General features: G+C 46.5%; 1 protein-coding gene across 2 annotated transcripts in view; it reads right to left on the reverse strand.

Moving 5' to 3' along the window:
- The window catches only part of RPS6KC1 (ribosomal protein S6 kinase C1), a 144,322-nt gene that overhangs the window by 114,120 nt on the left and 12,022 nt on the right, over window positions 1-18,180 (reverse strand). For both annotated transcript variants that reach the window (XM_066619078.1, XM_066619068.1), the window contains exons 2-3: window positions 17,167-17,202; window positions 2,371-2,491 (exon numbers count right to left, since the gene is read on the reverse strand). In XM_066619078.1, coding sequence (XP_066475175.1) covers window positions 2,371-2,491; window positions 17,167-17,202 — 157 coding nt within the window. The remainder of the gene's footprint in view (window positions 1-2,370; window positions 2,492-17,166; window positions 17,203-18,180) is intronic.

Genomic DNA, 18,180 nt, shown 5'->3' on the forward strand with positions numbered 1-18,180 from the left:
TTTTGCTTCCTTAAACGTTACACCAATTCCTGGGTATATTTGGGGTGCTGATTCAAAAAATGGCATCCGTTTTGCCCTGTCAAGACTAGTTTTGGAGACATGGCATAGCCTCTTTAGTGAAGGGTTCAAGCATCTCCCTCATGAGGAAGCCTACACCATGGCTTCCTCATGAAGAAGCTGCTTGAACCATTCACTAAAGAGGCTATACTATATCTCCAAAACTAGATGTGATAGGGCAAAACGGATGCCATTTTTGGAATCGGCAGCCCAAATTCATATCAAACCACCATAACGTTTGGGGAAAACTTTTCTGACCCTCAGTTTTGTAGGCCTGTGTTATTTAGGCCCAGAACCCCAGGCAACTTACTGCCCAGTCCTATCCCCTACCACTGGCTCCAATGCAGCTGTGCTGACGGAGCGTGTGCTGTATCCAACAGCAGTGGGCAATCAGGAGGCCGGCCAGAGGTAAGTAGAAAATATTTTCCACTTACTTCTGTGTAGACCATCTGATGGCCTATGAGTATCCTCACATCTACGTCATCTGCATAACTGGCCTAAGCTGAGGACAGAAAAAGACTGTGGCAGGTTCAAAAAGGGGATCAGATCCTAGTGGCTGCTGGTGCTGCCAAGATCCCGCCTCTCCTTGCTCCCTGCCCTCCCCCTCTCTGCCTTGAAACTCCCTTTGCCCTCCCCTTCCCCATGACCAAGTTACTGGCACCAGCAGAGCTGATACAATGCACATTGAACCATTTGTGGCAGTGGCCTGGAAGCGAGTGATAGTGGCCCGGCTTTAATGCTGCTGTAAAGGGACTTTTTCTGCTGGAAATACTAGTTTTGGCAACACAAGACCCAGATAGAATTGGGTCTTGACTCTTAACAATTTTACTCATGTGTATTGCATGTTGGCTATCTGAAAACATTAGTACTTCCAAAGAAAGACCTTACAATTGTATGGCATGTATATGTGAAATTGCATTGGACAGATGGGGCCTGGTTTCCTTGCTTTATGTATCAAAATATATAAAGACACAATAAATGTTCCAAAGCACATATAGTCAAAGCTACATTATCAGAATGATGAATATAATGCACATCAAGCCTCTGCTTCTGGTTAGGATGTGCTTCTGATCACATGAACATACAAAGCTGTCTCATACCAAGTCACTCCATCTAGGTCAGTATTGGCTACACTGACTAACAGTGGTTCTCCAAGGTTCACAATTTATTGACATAAAAGAATTCCTAGCATTTGGAGGTGTGACAAGTCCCCACTCCAAGAAATTTATCCAAAATGGGGAATGGCCAAACTCATGGAACAGGCTGCAGAATAACAGCCAGGATCCAATCAGTTGTGCACAGAATTTTCACTTGCATACTGATTATTTTGGACATCCACCTTAATGTCCAGTAACAATCACCTCTTGTTGCCCAACAAACCTGATACTCAGGGGAACTTTGGGAGCCATGCAAAAAACTACAATCAGAACAAATCAGGGCATGCATTCAAGGTTCTTTGTATTCCAGCCAACAGAGTTTTTAAACAATTTCTGCCCAATGTTGCAGATACGCAACAGGGATCATACACCTGTGCATCAGGCATGAATGGATTAGGGGCCAAACAATATGTGACAGAAAATCTTGTTTCTTCTGGATGGGAACTTGATTTAACTCTTAAGCAGCAGCCATGCTAGATCCACTCTAGATCAAAACTGCAGTACAGCTGTATGGAGTGGTTAACTCTTTACGTCCATATTGTTTTGCCTGCCTCAGATCTGTCTCCCACACCACAAAACTGCTATTTGTTACCAAGCAGGGGGTCTCCAAACATTTTGGCCAGAGGGCCGCATCAAATACCTGGCAAGGGAAAAAAAATTTAAATATAAAATTTATATAAATAAATTAGAGATGGAACTTAGATGAGTGAATGGGCTCATTCATTCAAACTGTCTGGCCCTTAGAATACCCTCCAGATGCAACCAGAGCACAGTTCCAGTCATGTTCAGTCAAGTGGGCCAGAGGCTTTCAGGGGACAAGGGGACAAATCTGGCCCCCGGGCCAGGGTTTGGAAACCCATGGTCTACAGTGATCTATAGTATTGCCTGCAAAGTCTACACAGATGCTCTATTGTTTACGCTTTAAACATTCACAATAAACACGAAACATTACTGTACACCATAGATGGTTGCTGGAATAACAAATGTATTCCAAAATTAAGGTATGTGCGCACATGCACACGGCCACTAAGTTGCTTTTAGCATAAGCAAAGCCCTGTTAAGACAACACTGAACTCTGAAGAACATTTACAGATTTGTTCATCAATAATCAGTTATTCGCAAATTTTTTCTGCAATTTTAAAAAATATATGCTTACCAAAGACTATTGCTTTAGCAAAAGGTGGAAACAATTCTGTGTGCCTGAACAAGTGTTTATGAATCTGCCAGAGTTCTTTGTGCAATTTCTTAAAGTCATTGTATCTCTTCCAAACGACTATCTGAAGCGAAAACAGAAAACAAAAACACCTGTGAGGCAATTAAATTATTCCTGCTAATTTAGCATTTACCAAGTATGGCAGAAACCAACACAGTAGCTCGTTATAGGTGCCCTGAGAGACATTTTGTTTTTAAAAAAACAACTCTTTAGCTGAAACTATTAATAAAGTCTAAAGTTTTAGTTTTTTTTCTGCTAAAGGATATATTAACCAATGTACTAAGTAACAAAATTATTATCTGATACAGTTCACAGAGTACATAATCAAAACTTGGCACACAGACAAAACATTTTTGCTCTTAAAACTGATGGGGCAAATGCCCCCTTAAGTGCAAGCACATTCTACAGCCAAACTACAATACTGAGTTGCTTTCAGACATTGTGACAACCCATGGTTTGCTTTTACATCTGAAACTACTGTACAGGTATATCAGTTCACAAACAATGGTTTGCAAAAGCCTGCCAAAACTGACTATCAAACCACAGCTTGAATCCAGTTTGCAAACCACCGTTCATGCTAATGGTTACATGCAAATTCACAGAAGATTGACAAATCACTGTTATAACCAGTGCTCAAGAAGCCACCACATCCTGGATAGGAGAGCGAACTTTAGAAGCAGAGGGCTAAGCAATCCGGAGCAGACGATGGAGAGGTCAAGGTGCACTGTCACTGTGGAGAGCAGAGCAACCTCCACAGACACACTGAGATACACTTCAGAAGCTAGGGAGAAATGGTTCTAGTGGTCATGAGGTGAGGGCTTAAGTGTCCTGTTCATCTCCTTGCCCCTCTCAAACAGTTACTACTCCCTGCCCTCTCCATTCTAATCTATCACAGAATTCCAGTGTTAGGAGAAGTTGGTTAGCAAATTATACAGCATAAGCTAATATATATGTGATTCCTCAGTTTCCATGATTCACAGCCCAATTCTACTGAACAGTAGTGCCACTGGAATGCACAGGCTGCCGCCATAAAATGCTTTGCAGCAACACAAGCAGCTGGTGTGCCAGTGGGAAGGCTGGAGCTTTCTGGTGCTCACTATCAGACGTGGGGAGGCCGCTGGAACAGGGATGCCCAGTGTAGGGGGTGGAACAGGGCAAACCGAGGGTGGAACAGGGAGGAGTTGGGGTGGGAATGGGTGGACTGGGCCTGTGAGAGGGTGGGTTTGGCAGTGGTTGCAGCCCCTATCAAATCCAAACCCCCTTTCCAGGCCTGATCCCCCTGCATGGGTCAACACAGACATGGGCCTGTGATATCACTGGTGCGGGTCCAAGTTGATCCATGGAGACTGCTGGAACTGACCGTGGGGTAAAGGGACAAATGTCACTTTACCCCAAGGAGATTTATAGCAGCCAAACACCCCTGAGGGATGTAGCGGAGGCCACACTGGCACTGCTGCATCTCCACATAAGGCTGTAGGTAGGATTTGGCTGTCCCTGTTGTCTTGTTGCCCTTAAGTACCAAATGTTGCTGATCCCCCAGTTTCCTCTCCCCTTAGAAGAACTGGGAAAGAAAGGGAAAACACACAGAAAAATGTTATTTCCCCCTTTTTTTCTGTTCCCCACTCCCAGGCTTTCAGATCTCTACCCTTAAGGCAGGGCTTCTCAAACTAGTAGGGGTAGGGGGAGGCAGTGATGCGATCCCCAGGATCGCATCGCTAAGGGGGGTGCAGGGACTGGCAAGCACTTACCAGTCCCTGCTGCAGCCTCCTGGGGGTGCGGGGAGCCCTGCGCGGCCGTTTGCAGGGCTCCCCAAAGCTTAAAAAGTGAAAGTGGAGCAATCGCACTCCACTTCCGGTTTTGTGGAGGTGGGACGCGATTGCTCCACTTTTGCTTTCTAAGCATCAGGGAGACCTGTGGATGGTTGCACAGGCTCCCTGCAGCCCCGGGAGGCTGTGGCAGGGACTGGTAAGTGCATGCCAGTCCCTGCTTGCCCCCTGCCCGCGCAAGGCCTTACTGTGGCTCAAACTCCCCAAGAGAGTTTCAGAACCGCTGCCTTAAGGACAAAATCTGGGCTATCAGTGTAAAAAGAAAAAAAATTATTATTATAACCTACTCTGCATAGTCACAGCTATAAGCAAAGCCGGTTGCTAGTGACCAAAATTATTTCAGCACAACTGCACTATCTATTATTCTCCAGCCAATTCTCCTCGTCTCCAAGTTATAAACATCAGACATTCCATATGGACAAATGGCGGATTCTTTGCTGGCGGCCAAAAATGCTTCACACTGCACCCTGCATCTGGTCCAAAGTGTATTTTTATTGACAAACTCTGGTTTTTCAAAGTGTGGTCAATATGTTTGATGCCTAATATCTAATTAGAACAACTGTTTGTAAGCAAAAGGCACTAATAATACACAAGTAATAAAGGATGAAATCTGTGTTCCCTTCTCCCCCCCCCCCCACCAAGAGCAGATCAGGTCTGCTTTCCATCTCCAGTAGACAACTAGGAAAGAAGAATCATAGCAGTGTTGCATAGTGCTTAGAGGGTCAGACCAGGAGCAAGGAAACCCAGGTTCATATCTCCCCTCAGCTACAAAGCTCACTTGGCAACACTGGGTCAGGTACAATCTCTTTCAAACTAACTTATCATACAGGCAGTGGCATAGCTAACGGGGTGCAGGGGGTAACAGTTGCACCGGGCATCAAGCTTTAGGGGGGCAACAAGCTGAGCTGGACACTAGTGACCAAAATTGTGAAAATCTTGGTATGTATGAATAATACCATCATGTTATATATCACTGGAAAGGTAATTTAATGCAGAATGCAATGAAATAAACTGCATTGGAATATCTGTATTCTATCAAACGTTATGGCCAGTTAACCATAAAATTAAAATACAACTGCCTTATGGAACCAAAAGTGGATTTTCTTAACTCAAAACCAACCTATGAAACTGATTGTTCTGAGAGGTAATGACATTCTATTATGTTATTGACATGTTGCAATGACATGTTATCATAATACAGCATGAAACCAATAAGGTGTTAATATGAGTCAGTCATGTCCATGTATCATAATACAGTTATCCCTGCTAACTGGGTAAAAAGGCACTTTTTCAAGTGATGCTCCTCTTATATTTAGCAGGGGGAGAAAAAACGTCCCTCTTTACCCCAGCATAGTTTCTAAACTATGTTTCTAAATAACTATGTTATTGTTTCTAAACAATAAGGGGCACACTTTTTATTTATTTACTTAATTAAATTTGATTTTTTTTTCATTTGGGGGGGGGTACAAATCTTCTTTGATCCCAGGAAGCAGATAGGTACCTTAGCTATGCCACTGACTGAGGGGAGGCAGCAGAACAAGTAGGTAGCAAATGCTGCGGGGGGGAGGTGGGTTCCTCCCAATTTTCACTTTTTAAAAAGCCTGGGCGTGATGTCACTTCCTGTTGTGACATCACTTCCGGGGCAACATTTTGAGCCTGGCACCGGGCTACACAATCATTAGCTACACCACTGCATACAAGGTTGCTGTGAGAATGGGACGGGGACTATGGACAAGAACCTTGTATGCTGCCCTTGGATCTTTGAAGGACAGGATATAAATGTCACAAAGTAGGACAGAATCCTCCTGAAATCATCTAAAGGCTCTTTATCTCAAAGAAATTAGGACTGTGCAACTTGTGACCCATCAAACCACGTAAAGCCATGTGCGGTACCCAAGGAAGTACAGGTGCAGCCTATTTATCCAGATTTTTTATCTGCGGATTTGTCTCAACACAAATGGGGTGGGGGAACCAAAACTCTCACACACACCTTTGCCTACTTTGCCCTGTGCTGGCATTTCTATCCATTTTCAGGCAGCCCAAAACACTGCAAAAAGACTCTGCCTCACCTAGGCAGGGAAATAGCCCTGGAGCCCTGAAAGAGGTTCCCCTTGCAAAGGAACAGTAACACTCCTGGAGCCCCTGAGCCAGCAGAGGCTGAAGGGGGGGGCGAAAATCACTGTAGCCAGAACACTTGCAGCAAGATGGAGCGCTCTCTCTCTCACTCACTCACTCACTCACACAGGGGCAGGTGTAGTAGCAACAGAGGGGATTGTTTAAAAAAAACCCAGGGAGTGTTTGCCAAATTCCTCCCCCCCCCCCACTGAGATGGTGCAGGCAATCACCGACACAAGCAAACCCCCCCCCCATGGTGCAGGCTATCACCGACACAAGCAAGACTTCCCACCAAGCAAAGCAAGAGATATAGCCTACAATCCTCTCCACAGTTTCCTGGGAGTAAGCCCCATTGACTGGAATGGGGCTTACTTCTGAGTAGAAATGCATAGGGCTGTACTCTTAAAAGATCAGCATCCCAACTGTGAAAGAAGCCAGGCAGCTGGCAACAGGGAGGGCTGAGTACGGAGCGGAGGAGAGGAGATCGATAACAGCTGCCTTAGTTTCCTTCCATCCGGAAGTGTCAGGCTGCAGTGTATTTGTGTAACTCTATGGAATTTAGCACAATGCGTTTTTTGTTAATCACGCCGAGTCACAGAACGGAACTAACGCTGATAAATAGGCTCCACCTGTATACAAACAATTTCATGATTTTCCTGCTTGCCCAGAATTGCAAAACCATGGGGTTGTCAAGTTCCTGGGAAACCCACAATAAATGGCTGATGAATTATCTTTGGCTTGATAGGTCACAGGTTGTGCAGACACAGTAGAGTTTAGAAAAAGTCGAAGCAAGGAAGAATGCCATCCTTCTGCCATCTGTTATCCAACAGTCAACTACTGAATGCCATGGGGGCAGGGGTGGGATACAGGCAGGAGAATGATAAAGATGAAACAAAAAGACAGAGATAAAAGCATGAACTGCTTATAGGATAGACACGTCTAGACATTCACCCCATCCATGGGATAGGATTACCACATCAATATAGTATGGCCATGATCATAAGCACACTTCACATGGGAGCAACTCCAAGAACAGGGATAACAAACATGTTTCATATAAAGGCCAAGTAGCACTCATTGTGCCTGCTGACATCATTAAGCTGGAATGGATGTCATTAAGCAGAAGATGGCCAAAAACAAGCACTTAGTTGCAAATGATAATAGAGAAAATATGCAAGTCTTGATCCCATTTTCAAGAAATGGGATAGCCAAATTATCAGGCTGAGAGCCTAATTATCCCGCTGGCCACCCTTTCAGCAGTGCCGCTTCTACCATTGACATCACTTTGCCACTCAGCAGTTGAGAGGTGCTTTGCAACACAGCATCTTGGTAGAAACGGCACAGCTGAAAGGGTAGCCCACGTGATAATTGAGCTCTCTCAGCACTTCAGCAGCACTTCTCACCCCACTTGGTCTGCCCCTTCCCCCATAGCATTCCTTGCCTTCTGAGGCCTCCTTCCAACTCTCCCTTTCAGAGCTTCAGCAGAAGTGGCACTGCTGAAGGGGCTGCACTGGGAGAGCCCAGTTATCACATGGACCAGATGAAGAGCTTCCAGAGGCAGTATCCCACCTGCAGGCCTTATTTAGCTGGTTATGAAGTGCATCCCAGTGCAAATGAGAGGATGCGGGGACAAAGGAGCGAATAAGCAGCCCATCCTGGGGCATTCCGTGTATAAATGCTTTTATGCGAATGCCCAAAGTCTACGAGCAAAGGTGGGAGAACTGGAATGTCTGGTGACTAGGGAAAACATTGACATAGTGGGCATAACGGAAACCTGGTGGAATGCGGAGAATCAGTGGGATACCGCAATCCCGGGCTATAAACTCTACAGGAGGGACAGGCAGGGGCGTGTTGGAGGTGGGGTGGCCCTTTATGTTAAGGAAGGGATAGAAACCAGCAAAGTAGAGATTGAAGGTGGGTCCGACTCCACCGTAGAATCTCTGTGGGTTAAATTACCAGGCTTGTGCAGCGATGTAATACTGGGGGCGTGCTATCGTCCTCCAGACCAGAAATCTGATGGGGACCTTGAAAAGAGGAAACAGATCAGGGAGGTGACAAGGAGGGACAGGGTTGTAATCATGGGGGACTTCAATTATCCTCATATTGACTGGGTCAATTTGTGTTCTGGTCACGATAAGGAAACCGGATTTCTTGATGTGCTAAATGACTGTGGCTTAGATCAGCTAGTCACGGAGCCCACCACAGGACAGGTGACTCTGGATTTAATTTTGTGCGGTACGCAGGACCTGGTTAGAGATGTAAACGTTACTGAGCCATTGGGGAACAGTGATCATGCTGCGATCCGTTTTGACGTGCACGTTGGGGGAAGAATACCAGGCAAATCTCTAACAAAAACCCTTGACTTCCGACGGGCGGACTTCCCTCAAATGAGGAGGCTAGTTAGAAGGAGGTTGAAAGGGAGGGTAAAAAGAGTCCAATCTCTCCAGAGTGCATGGAGGCTGCTTAAAACAACAGTAATAGAGGCCCAGCAGAGGTGTATACCGCAAAGAAAGAAGGGTTCCACTAAATCCAGGAGGGTGCCCGCATGGCTAACCAGCCAAGTTAGAGAGGCTGTGAAGGGCAAGGAAGCTTCCTTCCGTAAATGGAAGTCTTGCCCTAATGAGGAGAATAAAAAGGAACATAAACTGTGGCAAAAGAAATGTAAGAAGGTGATATGGGAGGCCAAGAGAGACTATGAGGAACGCATGGCCAGCAACATTAAGGGGAATAATAAAAGCTTCTTCAAATATGTTAGAAGCAGGAAACCCACCAGAGAAGCGGTTGGCCCTCTGGATGGTGAGGGAGGGAAAGGGGAGATAAAAGGAGACTTAGAGATGGCAGAGAAATTAAATGAGTTCTTTGCATCTGTCTTCAGGGCAGAAGACCTTGGGCAGATACCGCTGCCCGAACGGCCCCTCCTAACCGAGGAGTTAAGTCAGATAGAGGTTAAAAGAGAAGATGTTTCAGACCTGATTGATAAATTAAAGATCAATAAGTCACCGGGCCCTGATGGCATCCACCCAAGGGTTATTAAGGAATTGAAGAATGAAGTTGCAGATCTCTTGACTAAGGTATGCAACTTGTCCCTCAAAACGGCCACGGTGCCAGAAGATTGGAGGATAGCAAATGTCACGCCTATTTTTAAAAAGGGAAAGAGCGGGGACCCGGGAAACTATAGGCCGGTCAGCCTAACATCCATACCGGGTAAGATGGTGGAATGCCTCATCAAAGATAGGATCTCAAAACACATAGACGAACAGGCCTTGCTGAGGGAGAGTCAGCATGGCTTCTGTAAGGGTAAGTCTTGCCTCACGAACCTTATAGAATTCTTCGAAAAGGTCAACAGGGATGTGGATGCGGGAGAACCCGTGGACATTATATATCTGGACTTTCAGAAGGCGTTTGACACGGTCCCTCACCAAAGGCTACTGAAAAAACTCCACAGTCAGGGAATTAGAGGACAGGTCCTCTCGTGGATTGAGAACTGGTTGGAGGCCAGGAAGCAGAGAGTGGGTGTCAATGGGCAATTTTCACAATGGAGAGAGGTGAAAAGTGGTGTGCCCCAAGGATCTGTCCTGGGACAGGTGCTTTTCAACCTCTTCATAAATGACCTGGAGACAGGGTTGAGCAGTGAAGTGGCTAAGTTTGCAGACGACACCAAACTTTTCCGAGTGGTAAAGACCAGAAGTGATTGTGAGGCGCTCCAGAAGGATCTCTCCAGACTGGCAGAATGGGCAGCAAAATGGCAGATGCGTTTCAATGTCAGTAAGTGTAAAGTCATGTACATCGGGGCAAAAAATCAAAACTTTAGATATAGGCTGATGGGTTCTGAGCTGTCTGTGACAGATCAGGAGAGAGATCTTGGGGTGGTGGTGGACAGGTCGATGAAAGTGTCGACCCAATGTGCGGCAGCAGTGAAGAAGGCCAATTCTATGCTTGGGATCATTAGGAAGGGTATTGAGAACAAAACGGCTAGTATTATAATGCCGTTGTACAAATCGATGGTAAGGCCACACCTGGAGTATTGTGTCCAGTTCTGGTCGCCGCATCTCAAAAAAGACATAGTGGAAATGGAAAAGGTGCAAAAGAGAGCGACTAAGATGATTACGGGGCTGGGGCACCTTCCTTATGAGGAAAGGCTACGGCATTTGGGCCTCTTCAGCCTAGAAAAGAGACGCTTGAGGGGGGACATGATTGAGACATACAAAATTATGCAGGGGATGGACAGAGTGGATAGGGAGATGCTCTTTACACTCTCACATAATACCAGAACCAGGGGACATCCACTAAAATTGAGTGTTGGGCGGGTTAGGACAGACAAAAGAAAATATTTCTTTACTCAGCGTGTGGTCGGTCTGTGGAACTCCTTGCCACAGGATGTGGTGCTGGCGTCTAGCCTAGACGCCTTTAAAAGGGGATTGGACGAGTTTCTGGAGGAAAAATCCATTATGGGGTACAAGCCATGATGTGTATGCGCAACCTCCTGATTTTAGGAATGGGTTAAGTCAGAATGCCAGATGTAGGGGAGGGCACCAGGATGAGGTCTCTTGTTATCTGGTGTGCTCCCTGGGGCATTTGGTGGGCCGCTGTGAGATACAGGAAGCTGGACTAGATGGGCCTATGGCCTGATCCAGCGGGGCTGTTCTTATGTTCTTATGTTCTTATCCCTCCTGGTTATTCTAATCTGTTTATGGCAATTATCTTCAGTCACCAAACAACAAACTATCTTCTACTGCTACTGCAAATTCTGGTCATCCACCAGCAGCCATGAAGAAAGAGAGGCCTAAAATGTTTAGGAGGAAGACAGTTAGCATTTGTAAGTGTAAGAATAGCCTCAGTACATGTGTGAGGTTTTTCTCCCTTGGGGAACAGAGTATTATTGTCTACCCCTGATGTGTGCCTGTAGTATGCAAACTTAAAACAGACCTCCCCCCAACCAACATACTTGTTCAGACACTGCTTTAATCCAAAGAATAAACTGGGGAAATCCTCCATTTTCTGAATGAAACCTCCCTGATCCAATGAGTCAGAACCCTTTAGCAAACAAACATAGGATCCCTGTGGCTGCCTCACTGCCTTCTACCAGAAAAGATGGGAGCTTCAGCTCAGCCCTCCACTCCTGACCTCACCGCAACTAAAATCCCAGGAGCTAAATACATCTTCAACAGGTCCAAAATATTAGGCAAGCTCATTTCATGTGTGCCTTAACGTTAAAGGGAAATACACTCATTGGATAAAAAGGGCAACTCTCAGGTTACCCATTTTTTAAAGCCATGCAGCTAATGGCAATACCCTCTACAGCAGGAGACCTGCCAAAGGATTGAATCCACACAGAATTCAGTTCTTGATGCGCAAAATGAGGAGGTCTCCCAGCCTCACAAACTGAGCCCTGTTGGAAAACCGATGCTCTTTTTATTCAGCAAAAAGCTTAGAATAGCTCTGACCAAGTCAACCTTTCATATTGGCCACCCTTGCTGCTTTATGAAAAGACTTCCTACACTCTACTATCATTTTGTGTGGATTTTCTTTCAAGTTTCCACAATGCCTCTATGACCATGAAAGCAGCCCTCCCAGAGTTTTCCACAGTGGCCAACCAGGCATTTTATTGTTCAGTAGTAAACCAGACTTTTAGAAATCACTAGAGCAGTAGCTCCCAAAGTGGCGGGTTGCGACCCACCACGGGAACCAGAAGGGGACCATTCCTCTTTAAGAAATGGGTGCCTACTCTCAGGGACTCTCCTAGCAGAAGCTGCAGGCCTTCCGGATCCTCCCCAGAGCCAGTAAGACCCCCCTCCCCAAGTAAGCCCCTGGGTTCTCGCAGCTCTGCAATCATTGTGGTGCCACGGGGCACCCCTATCCCACCCCAGTCCCCATCCACACAAACACTGTGGTCCCAGAGACTGCGTATGACTTTGAGAACCGCTGCACTAGAGTTTCCCAGGAAGTTCAGCTTCTTTGGGAGTCCCTAGGATTAGCAATGTTAGCAGATCAACACAAAAAATAAACCCAAAATGTCAGGCAGAAGATTTAAAGAAGAGACTTACATAAGAACACTGAGAGAGCATCATTGCTGGATTAAACCAAAGGCCATTTGTGAATAAGACCACAGTGGCCAACTAGATGTCTCTGGATTTATTTTTTTTCCTTTCACACTCAACCATGCAGTAACCTGACTGGAAAAACTTACAAGGTTTGCCTCATGCATGGAGCATCTATGGCTAGTTGCACAAAATGAAGACAATAATGATGAAATGTTTTCAGGGAGATGTTCATCTCAAGATTCTCTCTGTTAAAGCTGAAAATTGAAACAATAACTAGAAAAAAAAAACAGAGCCTCAAATTAATGTGCTAGCCTGGACTGGCTGAGGGGTCAATCTGGAAGTGGGGCAAATGTGCCGTACGGCACGCTTATGAGACCCAGCGCAGGGTCAGCGCTGGCACCGGCTCATTACCAGATAGTGCCAGGTCAGCGCCAGCCAGAGGCCTGCCAGCTGCTACCCAGAGCAATAGTGAAACAGGGCAGGGGGAGGTATTCTGGGGTGGGGCAGGGCGGGGAGAGAATGTGGGCCAGCTAAATAGCCGGCGCAGACTTGAGTAGCCCCATTGTGGGGCTTGGGCCTTCTCCCGGGAGAAGGGGACGAATGCTCCCTTCCCCCGAGGAGCCACCGGCTGCTGCCTGAAGCCTTTTGGATGCAGTGGTATCCATTTTGGCACCACTGCTCCTTTGGGTGCTGGGCAGCTCAGGACTGGGCTGCCCAAGTCACAGAAAGAGGCCTAAAATAAAACATACCACAAAATTATTTCTAGCTTGTGGGGGAGGTAAGAGACAGTAGCATTTGTAATGCATCTTTCATTGCAGTAAAGATGGTGCTTTGAAATGCTTACATAATAAAAGACAGCACACATTTACATTAAAGTCTTTTGTTGAAAGGAGCCAGAGCGACAGAGCAAAAGACTTTTATCATCTGTACCCAGATCATCTTCCAGGGCTGGTTATACAACCTTTTCCTCAACTTTCACTTCTACCCTCTTCAGTCATCTGAAATGCCCAGCTAGAATTCCCTTGCTGTAATCACACCTCCTTTATTCTCTCTTTGCTTGCTTCCTGTTTCTTTCTGCACTGATTGCAAACTCTCAGATCTTTATACCGTATGGCTACTCTGTCCAGGCTCTCTACACTCTCCCTCCGTGTCCCTTATTCACTACCTGAATCCCTCCACTGTCTGAAAACTCATCAGCTGCCACCACTCCCCTTGATCTGCTTCTCATGCTTATGCCAAATCCAGAAAACCTCTTCCACATACAGAAACAAGTTGCTACATGTGGATTTGCTCACACAAAAGCCTTGTGCAAAGAAATATGACTCTTCTTCTCACACAGACTCTTCTCTACTGTTTCATGCAGCCAGATGCAAGGGAGTGGCACCAAGATGCAAATCTCTTGTCTTGTGTGCTCCCTGAGGCATCTGGTGGGCCACTGTGAGATATAGGAAGCTGACCTAGATGGGCCTTTGGCCTGATCCAGCTAGGCTCTTCTTATGTTCTTATGCAGTGATCTGTGCAGCACTGCTTACGCGAAGCGCTGAGCATTCCCCATGCAGACTTCTACAAGCAAAATTTGTGTTCCATTCACAGTCCTACAGATCTTGACCTGAGACAACTCAACTGTCATCTCCCCTCCCTCCAAGGTCTATCCTTCTGCAATTGTACTGAGCAGTCATAGCCTCAAGTATTCTGTGCTGTTTCAGATCAAGTTTCCCTTCCCTACCACAATTGTGATTCTTCTTTATCAGACTTCATTTTACCATCTCTCTCTACCTTATCTACCTTTTCCATCGTACCAATTCACTTTTACATCCATATAGATCTGAGCTGAAATTAAATCTCTACACCTAACAGCAAACAGAGAGCAACATAAGCATGTGAACTTCTCAAAGTGCTATGCCTTTGTCTTTTCTAAGCTACTCCATTCCAGTTCTGGCTTCCATGTTTTATTATGGTCCTACACATATTAGGACCATAATAAAATAACCTTCAGTCTACACACATAGACTGAAGGTTGCCAATACAATACACATATTATTATTGGCAACCTTCAGTCTCGAAAGACTATGGTATCGCGCTCTGAAAGGTGGTTCTGGCACAGCGTCTAGTGTGGCTGAAAAGGCCAATCCGGGAGTGACAATCCCTTCCACACCGGGAGCAAGTGCAGTCTGTCCCTGGTCTGTCTCCCTGGCTATGGGCCTTCCTTCTTTGCCTCTTAGCCTCAGACTGTTGGCAAAGTGTCTCTTCAAACTGGGAAAGGCCATGCTGCACAGCCTGCCTCCAAGCGGGCCGCTCAGAGGCCAGGGTTTCCCACTTGTTGAGGTCCATCCCTAAGGCCTTCAGATCCCTCTTGCAGATGTCCTTGTATCGCAGCTGTGGTCTACCTGTAGGGCGCTTTCCTTGCACGAGTTCTCCATAGAGGAGATCCTTTGGGATCCGGCCATCATCCATTCTCACGACATGACCAAGCCAACGCAGGCGTCTCTGTTTCAGCAGTGAATACATGCTAGGGATTCCAGCACGTTCCAGGACTGTGTTGTTTGGAACTTTGTCCTGCCAGGTGATGCCGAGGATGCGTCGGAGGCAGCGCATGTGGAAAGCGCTCAGTTTCCTCTCCTGTTGTGAGCGAAGAGTCCATGACTCGCTGCAGTACAGAAGTGTACTCAGGACGCAAGCTCTGTAGACCTGGATCTTGGTATGTTCCGTCAGCTTCTTGTTGGACCAGACTCTCTTTGTGAGTCTGGAAAACGTGGTAGCTGCTTTACCGATGCGCTTGTTTAGCTCGGTATCGAGAGAATGTGTGTCGGAGATCGTTGAGCCAAGGTACACAAAGTCATGGACAACCTCCAGTTCATGCTCAGAGATTGTAATGCAGGGAGGTGAGTCCACATCCTGAACCATGACCTGTGTTTTCTTCAGGCTGATTGTCAGTCCAAAATCTTGGCAGGCCTTGCTAAAACGATCCATGAGCTGCTGGAGATCTTTGGCAGAGTGGGTAGTGACAGCTGCATCGTCGGCAAAGAGGAAGTCGCGCAGACATTTCAGCTGGACTTTGGATTTTGCTCTCAGTCTGGAGAGGTTGAAGAGCTTTCCGTCTGATCTGGTCCGGAGATAGATGCCTTCTGTTGCAGTTCCAAAGGCCTGCTTCAGCAGGACAGCGAAGAAAATTCCAAACAAGGTTGGTGCAAGAACACAGCCCTGCTTCACTCCGCTTCGGATGTCAAAAGGGTCTGATGTGGAGCCATCGAAGACAACAGTGCCCTTCATGTCCTTGTGGAAAGATCTGATGATGCTGAGGAGCCTGGGTGGACATCCAATCTTGGGGAGAATCTTGAAGAGGCCGTCTCTGCTGACCAGGTCGAAAGCCTTTGTGAGATCTATGAAGGCTATAAAGAGTGGCTGTCATTGTTCCCTGCACATGAATGGTCCTACACATGAATGGTCCTACATGAATGGTCCTACATGAATGGTCCTACACATGAATGGTCCTACACATGAATATATAGATTCCCCCATTTTTTATCCACGGGTTCAGAAACTGCAAATTTGACTCAAAGCAGGCGGCCATGGCTATCCATGTTGAGTCACTAAAAAAAGATCCCTTTAAAAACTGCTGAAATTTTTAAAAAGCGAAAAGCTTCCCTTCCCTTAGCACAGCAAACTGGAGAGTCGCAGGGCAGTCTGTGGACTCCCTGAAGCAATTTCCAATTCATGCCCTCTCCCTTGGCCCTGCATCACGCCAGAATGCACCGTAGAAGTGTTTCCCAAACACTTTCCTTAACATCCAGGCTGATTAAGAATTCTGGATAATATGAAAGCTTGCTGTTCACAACTCTGTCTCATTTGGATGGTCCAAATAAATTGACTTAAGACTGTGGTTTCTATGTCACAATCTATTATTTTAGCATTATTATTATTACTATTATTACCCTCAGATATACAATATCTTCAGTAAGGCCCCAAGATCTGACTTGTGAACAAGTGTCCAACGGGTAGCCCAATTCATCACAACTCCCCATAGAGCAATACAGCAGTATCAACTTGGTATCTCCTAAATCCTGCAGAGGAGTTTCAGGAGGCCTCCTCAGAGTAAGGAAACAGTTCTTCCCTTGCCCTGGGGTAATCCCTGGTGGGCCCAGTGGGTCAACTTGGACCTGAGATAGCAATATCACTGGCCCAAGTCCACATGGACCTGTGAAGGTAGATCAGTCCCAGGAAGGAGGTCAGGATCCGGCTGGTGCATCTGCCCCCAAACCAGTCCCTCCCTGAGCTAAATCTACTCCCCTTTATCACTTCCCTGTTCTGCCTCTCTCCTGGCCTCTGCATAGCCTTAATTCAGGTGAAGGGTATGCAGCAATGCACAGACCTGGCCGCTAGCTGCTTCCACCGATGGCCAGGCCATGCTCTCCAGTGGTACTGCATTTGCAACAGCTGCAATGTGTGTTATGCTAGCAGAATGCGTCCTTAGGATTAGGCCCTGTGTAGGCAAAGAGGGATTTACCCCTGCAATTATGCCAAAACACTTGGGCACCTTCAAATTGTGATTCAAATCACATTTCCCAACTATCCCCGCATATTTTTACAGATTTTTACCTGTTCTGTTTTGAAAGATAAAGATAAAACAGACATACGCAAAGGTTTGTGCCATACCTATGTTGAGAATTGCTGGAGAAAAATCAGAGATGCTTTCAAATTTTAAAAAAACTGTTACAAGAATGTGAACAAAAGCATCTTCATAAGAACAAGCACATTACCTCCTGGACATCTTCTGGATTTCTTCGTGAAACACTCTGAAAAACAAAAGCAGAGCCTTTGTCAATGCTTGAATTCATTTCATAAAAAAAGAAGGCACCCAGTGATTTAACATAGATGAAAATCTTATGGCAGTGTTTGAAGCCATACATGAGAGGGAATCAGAATTGTGCTCACCCACCTCATCCCTGATGTCCACTTCTTGAACTGTCACATTTGCACAGGGGCCTACCCATGTGAAGCCAAATCTCTCTCAGCAAGTGGACAGCTCCACAGAACAGCGGCCAATAAATGTCCACGGGCCCTAATAAGTGAGTGCATGGAGTGGGAGGGAGACAGGGGTCAGCTGAATGGGGGTAGCAATGGGGTGGAGAGAAGGGAGGATCAGGGCTTGGAAGAGGGCAGGATTGGTGGCAGCAGTGTTCACCAAATCCAAACCCAGAAGTACACAGAAGAAGTTGCTTGACCCAGTTACAGCCCAATCCTACCTGAGTTGTCTGCTGTTAGTGCACCTCTTCTGCTGGTGCTGACTGTCATTAAACAGCTGGCACCAGCCAAAAGCTGCTCCGGCAGCGTGCAAAGTCACACACTGCTAGAGAGCCTTCCTAAATGGTCCAGAGCAGCACAAAGATGCTGATAACAGAGGCAAGGTGGCGGGGGAGGGGTGGGTAAAATGGGGCAGGGGCAAAATGGGGCAGTGATAGGGGCAGATGGGTCCAGGAAGGGGGCAGGTTAGGCAGCAAACAGGGCAGGTTCAGCAGCAGCAGCTTTTTAGTTTAAAGGGGAAGACGGAGGCAGCTCTCCTCAGATTGGGGCAGTCCAGAACCACGTCAATAGTGGCTACAAGCTCATAGCCACTATTGGCATGATTCCGTACCAATCTCAGGATCACCCACTTCTTCCCCTTTAGAAAGAGGGGGAAATAAAGAGGGACAGCCCAGATATGCACAGAATTGGTGCAATTCCATGCCGATCTGAGGGTTGCCTGCTTATTCCCCTTTAAAAAGGGGGGGTGA

The sequence above is a fragment of the Tiliqua scincoides genome, chromosome 1 (assembly GCF_035046505.1).
Source record: "Tiliqua scincoides isolate rTilSci1 chromosome 1, rTilSci1.hap2, whole genome shotgun sequence".
Lineage (NCBI taxonomy): Eukaryota > Metazoa > Chordata > Lepidosauria > Squamata > Scincidae > Tiliqua > Tiliqua scincoides.